The following is a 7663-nucleotide window of genomic DNA, read 5'->3' on the forward strand; positions in this document are numbered from 1 at the left end:
AGGGAGGGCGGCAGTGGGGGAAGAGGGGCTGTTCGAAAGAAGAAGGGATGGAGTCTGGGGGGTCGGGAGAGGAGGAAATTCCTCCCTCATGACAGGCCTTGGCCCGCGCTTTGGGACACTTCTCAGCTCCTGTAACTTGGAGCGGGTGGGGCTAATCAGCAGGATGCTTTTGCGCTACTCCGAAATGGTTTTCCGAGCTCCTTTGCAATTTGAGCCAAGATCTTCTTTGATCTTAAGTACAGTGGTCGATACCTGATCACTTACATGTAGTTAATGGAATCTTAGAATGGTTTGCGTTGGAAGGGATCTTAAAGATCATCTAGTTCCAACTAGCCCAGGTTGCTCCGAGCCCTATGTAGTGCTTCCAGGGATGGGGCAGCCACAGCTTCATTGGGCAATTTGTGCCAGTGCCTCACTATCTTCTTGGTTAAAGTATTTCTTCCCAATGTCTAATCTAAACCTCTCCTTGTCCTATCACTATATGCCTGTGTAAAAAAGCCTGTCACTCTGTTTTTTATAAGCCCTCTTTTAAGTACTGAAAGGCCACAATGAGGTATCCCTGGAGCCTCTTCTTGTCCAGGCTGAACAGCCTCAGCATTTTGGGCCTGTCAGGAGCTCCAGCCCTTGGAGCACCTTTGTTGGTTGCTCTCCTTGGACCTGCTCTAACAGGTCTTGTGCTGAGGGTTTCAGAGTGGATGCAGTACTTGTGGTGGGGCCTCACAAGGGTGCAGCAGATGGTTATTGAAGCCATTTTAGGTTTAAGCGTACTTTGGATGAATCATGGTATGAGACACTTCCTATTTGCCAAATTGGTCCATAAAATCTAAAACGTTGTGGGTTTATAACTTTTTTAACATGAGGCATATTTAGCTGCAAGTATGGGAAGAGTAGAATTTTTCACTGAGGCTTTGAACAAAGAATCTGAAAGATGTAGGCAAATGCCTCTACGTGGGTCTTCAACTTGATCCAAAGATGACGTGCAGGTCATAACCTGAATGATTCCCTTCCAGATAAGGACCTTGAGTAGCATTTCCATCTGTTTTTTAGAGGTGGATTATAAAGATAGAGAAGGGATTAGATGATGTGAATATATATTTTTGTCCTTCCTTAATCTTTTGCTATCAAAACCAGAGGACAGGTGGAGGAGCATGTAGTTACTGATTGTGCTTTCAAGGAAAACAAAGGCAAAACTAGAATAAATTAAGAAAATGAAGGATTGTTTCTAAGACATTGAGAAGTTGAGAAAATGGAAGCAGTTGAGAAATCAGAAAGAAGGAAGATAGCAAATTTATGTGACAGGGATAAGGAAACAGGGTGTCTTCTGTTGCTAGTAAAGAACAGGTCATCAGATCCTTATTTTTTCTAAATTGGAAAAACTCTGATGAGCTTCTGGGGAAAAGTTGGATTTGATTTTTGATGTGCCTGTTCAGTTATATTCTGTCTTGAGCCACCTGAGGGATGTGTTTTACCTATTTGCAGCTGTCCTGGATAACGAAAGATTAACAGCAGAGGAAATGGATGAAAGACGACGCCAGAATGTAGCCTATGAATACCTTTGTCATCTGGAGGAAGCAAAGAGGTAAGAATAAGTGGTTTTGCATCTGCTGGTGCTTTAAAAGAAGTTGTGACATTTGATAAGGGGAATAATTTGGATGCATTTTGCCTCTGGTCTCTGTTTCTTAGTCACTGTATAGATTCATTGAAAGAAATAACCAAGCGAACAAACATCCCTCCCAAAACAACTGACCCCTGGTGTGCTTATCTAACATGTTCTCTAAGTCTTTAGGACAAGGAGTCCACAGCTCTACTGCTCCAGTATTCCTAGCGCTGGATGTGTTCTCTCTGTTGCCTAACTTGCATATGTCTTGGTGCAGTATTACCTCCCTGCTTAACATGCTTCCTTGCTTAGCAATGGACATGCAAAACAGCTATTCCTTTCCTCTTAACTGCAACCTCTTACAATTTAAATTGTAACAGTGTATTTCCCTTGCATTTATCTTCTCTTAGACCGACAATTTCTCTGCAAATCCTATTTAATAGGTCTGTAGTACTTTTCCCTGGATGGCACTGACTCCTGTCCAGGCACTGTGTCTATGTGGAAGTGCACTGTCAAAACAGAGAAAGCTGCTTCAACAGGTTGTCAGTGTGCATATTTGTGAAGAGCACAAGGGTTATTTCGTGTACCCCCACAGATTTGCATGATATCTGTGCTTTCATGATGTTATCATGTAGTAGAGTTTTGCTGAGTTGGCACCCTTTTCCTTGAAGTTGTGCTGCTGAAATTTGTTCCTCATCCTGTATTTATAGGGTTTACTGTGTTTTACTGTGCGTGTTACCTCTCACTTGATCCTGCTTGTGAAGAGCACAAGGGTTATTTCGTGTACCCCCACAGATTTGCATGATATCTGTGCTTTCATGATGTTATCATGTAGTAGAGTTTTGCTGAGTTGGCACCCTTTTCCTTGAAGTTGTGCTGCTGAAATTTGTTCCTCATCCTGTATTTATAGGGTTTACTGTGTTTTACTGTGCGTGTTACCTCTCACTTGATCCTGCTCTGCTGAATTAATGTGTAGAAATAATTTTGATCTTAATCCTGTCTTCCAGCGTGTGTGTAGCTTCTGTGTCATCTCCATGTTTAATAGGCATGTAAGCATGCTCAGTGTCTTCATTTAGACGATTGAAAGTATGATCAGAACACAGTATGTCCTGTTAAAGGAAAGAGAACCGATAGTAAAGATCAATGCAGGAAGTCTTACTGTGGCTATCCTATGTGCTATACATGGAGAACAGGAGTGAGACAGACCAGTTGCTGCTCCCCTTCATGACAGTTGGTTCTTTTCATGCCTTTGTATTAATTGAATTTTTCTTACTTGAAATTTGAAATTTTTCTTTAAGATGAAGTTGAGACTAGTTGACTCCTGTTGCCCTCCAACACTTCTCAGAGTAAGGAAGTGTTCCAGGTTGGGTTTTGTGATTAGCCAGGAAATGGATTGTCAGCTTAGGCTGTCCTTGCTCCCAGAAATACCTAGGTGAATTAGCCAATGTGTATGCCACAGAAAATAACTTCTGGAGCAGTGGACAAGTACGGAGCATACATAAAAATGTGTTTGAAATAGCTGACAGCATGTTTCATCATGGCTCAGTGAACACTTCACTCTGCCTTTCTCCTTCAAAAGATGATATGGATTAAGAGACAGAAAACTTTCATAGGCTGGGTGATGAATTTTGTGTAAATCTGTGTAATTCTTCCTCTGAAAAACAGACATGCTCTACTGTAGTGATTTTATTGAGGAGGAAGTGCTGAGTTTGTACAAGTCCACTGCTGGCAGAGCATAAAGAAGCATTTCATTCCAAATTTTAATAGTTTATGTTGCCTTACCAAGAATGTGTAGTATATTTTTGAAAGGGCAGGGAGCACTCAGTTTTTACAGTAGTCTTTTAGGTGCTTCATAACAATTGTCACTACTATAAATTCACGGAGGCTGCTTAGTTACTAATAGATAATAATTTTCCATCCATATGGATTTGGATGAAGCTTGAAGAAGTGAGAAAGATCTGACCATATTTCAAAATAGCTCTTTTCCTTTGAATCCAAAATCTTTAGAAGCCAATGCTGGGCAAACAGGGAGAGATGAATTGCAAGGTAGCCACTGCCCATGCTTGAAGGAGCCCCATATCCTTCACTTGTGTTCTCTTTCTGTCCTTGGCCTTGGATTAAATGCTTGCTAAGATGCTGATTCTCTGTTCAATTCCATGTCCAGATTTGCAAAAGAATTCAGGCAAAAATACCTAACATAGCAACAGCTTTAATATTTTCATTAATTGCTTAATCACAGGGAATTACTCATTAGATAAGTCATCTTTGATTCTAAAGTTTCTTGGTGATCTTGTCTCTGAGTATTGTCTTGGTTGAGCAGCTGGGCTTTTGATTTTTGCTGCCCCCTGTCAGAAAGAAGATGTTTTCACTCTTTTATCTCAGGGAGAGCCTTCAGATGTTTGAAGTAATGCCTAGTATGCTAGTGTACTAATATGCTAAACATTGCCAGTATGTTTTGTAAAGAATGAAGCAACAGGTGTGTTGCTCAAATGCAAGTAGTGACGTTATGGCCTTCTTTGTATCCACCTTGGCAGCTGGAGCACTTATTTGTCAAGTGGAAGGGCTGCTTGGAGAGCCTCAACTCTTGACCCACATTTGCTTAGTGGCCTACAGACTGTACATGTATATGTGAGTGGTTGTTCATGATTCCTGTAGTTGGGGCTGTGCCACTTAACGTAAGAGTTAAAGATTAAATGAGCAGAAGGAGGGGAGCAGACTACTTAGTTTAATCATTAAGATGCATAAGTGAGACCAAAGGCTTGAGTTCATTGTCTGCTCCCAGGAATTTTTTCAGTTGTTTTGTAACATGCACTTTGAATTTAATTTATTCTACTAGTCCAGCCTAGAAGAGGAGACTTGACTGCATTGTTGGTGAGGAGTTTATATAACAAAAACAACTAAATAAGAACTATAAGAGATCAGTTTATTTGAAGTTAATGCCCTTGGTGTGATTTTTTTGACTATTTGACTTCTTTGCCAGTAGTGTATAATTGAGGCATAACGTGAATTAGATACTCTGGCATTTTGTTTGTGCCTCAGAGCTGTGGGAGGGCTTCAATCTTTCTTCATAGTGAGAGGTTGTCAGACTGGAAATTATATCTGTAAGGAGAAGAGAAGGACCTAGTAGCAGAGGGAGAGAGCTGGTGTGCCCTGTGTTGCACTCAGAAGCTGCACAGGGGAAGGTTGTAAAGTCACTGGTGGCTGAGGCAGCTGGAAGGTGCTGAACAGCACTTCGTAGTGGTGCCCCTGCCCCCGAGTCATGTTAGATTATTACATTGTAATGTTGCATTCAGATACTGTTGTTTATATTGATTTCATTTCTACAGCATAAAGACACCTAAACTAATATGAATAATACCTTGCTCATTTGCATTACATTAGCATTGCCAGAGGTTTGCTGTCCCTTTAACCAAGCAACAAACGGAGTCTAGAAGTGATTTGTTTCTTGATAAATGTTAAAGGAAGGTAAGATGATAATTATCTAGCACCTGATTTCATACTGACATGGAGAGTTTTGAAAAGTTTGGGTTTCTGTACTGTCTGTAACAGCAGTAACTCTGAGTATATCATGAAGTTGTTTGAAGTGTCTGTCTGCTAAGGTGCATACATCAGAAGCATTATCAGTGGAATATAAATAACCTGTACTTAGGTAATGGCATTCTGTCTTGTTAATTTGTTTTTTTTCACTGTCACTGTTGTTCTGTTGTTATCTTGCAGTTTCTGATTTCAGTTACTTATGTGCAACAGTCTTGTGAAACAGGAATTATTCTTGCTAGTTAAGGGGAGGCAGAGTGCAACTAAGTTGTTCAAGATTGTGAAAGACATTGAAAAGAAATTTGGAGATGTGTCTCAAGATTGTGAATGGAGGGATTCCTGTACTATGTGTGGACCAGATACCTAATTCTTGAATAAAAATGGCTTTATTAATAAGTGTTGTTTAATACTTCAGGTTTGGTGGTGTTTGAGGGTTTTTTTTGGTTGGCTTGGTTTTTTTTTTACTGTCTCCAAATCACGGAAACATAGAATTTAGAGGTTGGAATGGACCTTACAGATCATCTAGTTGTGTCCTGTCCTCCCCCGCCCCCCCACCGTGTGCAGGGACACCTTTTCACTAGACCAGGTGGCTCAAGGCTCATCCAGCCTGGCCTTGAGCACTGCCAGGGTTGGGGCAGCCACCATGTCCCTGGGCAATCTGTGCCAGTGTCTCACCACCCTTAGAGTAAAAAACTTTTTCTTCTCACATCCAGCCTAGATTTTCCCTCCTCATAGTACTCTAACAGAAAAGATGCGTCAGTGCAGATAAAACTGTAAGAGTATACTTTGTTCTATTGTGATGAGGCAGCTTGTGCCCACAGAAGGGTAAGGGTATATTTATCTGAAATAGAAGCGACCTGAGGGAGCTGGAGGCAGGCTGGTGCACTGTAGTATTCTGCATCAGTGTTGTGTGATAGCCTCTTTTCCACTGTGGGTGACTTGTTGGGGTATTGTGGCATTTTCATGATGAAATAAGCCCTTATCAGTTTGGCAAAGGCTTTTTCAAGCTTTGTCTTTCACTGTGGAATATTTTAGGTTCTCCAAGTGTAACTAGAATGTTGTTGGCTCTCTCATTTCCTTATCTGGCTTTGTGGGTACCATGTGTTTCCTCTGTGATAGGAAATATTTTCGTTCTGGGTTATGTCCTAGCATGGTGTAAGCGTTTCAGTTGCCCAGATTATGTTGTTTCCAATAACTCTGTAACTTGCCTGAGCAGTGTGTTTTTTCTAGAATGCATTGGGATGGAAGCTGTCCATGTGTTTATCTTTTCCTTTTGGGGTTTTCTTGTAGAAAATGTTCCCTATTGAGCAAGAAAAAGATGATGCTTGTTCATTATTGCTGATCTAATCAGCTCAGGATTGAAGCATACTGTCTGTGATCTTGTAGTGATCCACTTCTTTCTGACAGATTGGAAGATGGCTTGGTGTAAACTGATGGAGTCGTTGAGGGAAGTTAACATTTTGTGCCTGTGTGGTAAAGTCTGAAGGGCCTTTCCTCTTGATGCTCTTCTGTAAGAATTGCTTCCCCTTCCCCTGCAGGCATGCTCTCTCTCAGTGTGGGGAGCAGGAGGGTTTTTTGACTGGGATGACTTGTCTGTGCCTTTAAGCAAAAAGTAAACCTAAATTGTTTACCAGGGACCAGTTAAATTTTGTTTCGTAGAAGAAATTTAATGTTGAAAGAAAAAAAATCTGATCTTCATCTTTTTAGGCTTCCCACTTTTAGTTTGGAAGTGTTTGAGTGGATATCATTCTTTCAGATTTGGCATAGTCATGCAGTATTTGCCTAATGTGGTCTCTCTCTTCAGAGGTGTAGGGTGCTCAGAAGAATGAAAAGGAAGAATTACAGGGGACATCACTTTCTGGACAGATTGAACACATCTAGAGATAGTGCTACATGGGAAGCTCTGTAAAATCTGTGATTAATCTTGTAGAGCTGGTACCTGGGTTTCTGTACAGGCGTAGATATCAGTTGCTGAAGTAGCTCTTGTTTGAAGATAAAGTGCTTAAAGTAGTGCACCTTAAATCTGCTTGTGAAGAAAATGTGATAATTGCTCTTTTACACAGGGTTAGTCTCAAGAAGCTTCTTCATTACAAACCAGATTTTTCAAAGATGCGATAAACTTTCCCTTATTTCTTTCCCTTATTAACCCAGACTTGGAAAACTGAAGTAGTGTAATTAAAATATTTGTTTCAGGAGCCTCGATTAAGAACTAGATTGTGATAGAGAGCTAGGTACTAGAAAGGTGATTTGAGAAAAGCAGGATTAAGCTTTCTCACTTACACAGGTCCCAGTGTACCTCAGGTAAGTCAGTCATGTGCAGAGTCTTCTTTAAGTCCTGCTTAAGCTAATGTGCAGATTAGACACAGGCAGGTTTGCTGTTGGTTTTGAAGCTGTAGGGCCCTGCCTCGGAGGGCTCTGAGGTGGAGGGGGTAGAGCAGTCTGTGATGCACAGCCTGGAGTGCCACAGTCCTGGTGGTGTGAACCACAGCTGAGGTTTTATTGCTGCTTTGTTTCATTGTGATTCTCAAGGCA

General features: G+C 41.1%; 1 protein-coding gene across 1 annotated transcript in view; it reads left to right on the top strand.

Moving 5' to 3' along the window:
- Positions 1-1479: 1479 nt before the first annotated feature.
- Positions 1480-7663, top strand: part of LOC103805256 (ras GTPase-activating-like protein IQGAP1) — a gene marked incomplete at both ends in the record, with an annotated part of 25054 nt that continues 18870 nt past the window's right edge. Inside the window, one exon of the mRNA XM_009077900.1 lies at positions 1480-1579. Within this exon, the coding sequence (XP_009076148.1) occupies positions 1480-1579 (100 nt within the window). The remainder of the gene's footprint in view (positions 1580-7663) is intronic.

This window comes from Acanthisitta chloris, unplaced genomic scaffold (assembly GCF_000695815.1).
Source record: "Acanthisitta chloris isolate BGI_N310 unplaced genomic scaffold, ASM69581v1 scaffold24540, whole genome shotgun sequence".
In the NCBI taxonomy this organism is placed as follows: domain Eukaryota; kingdom Metazoa; phylum Chordata; class Aves; order Passeriformes; family Acanthisittidae; genus Acanthisitta; species Acanthisitta chloris.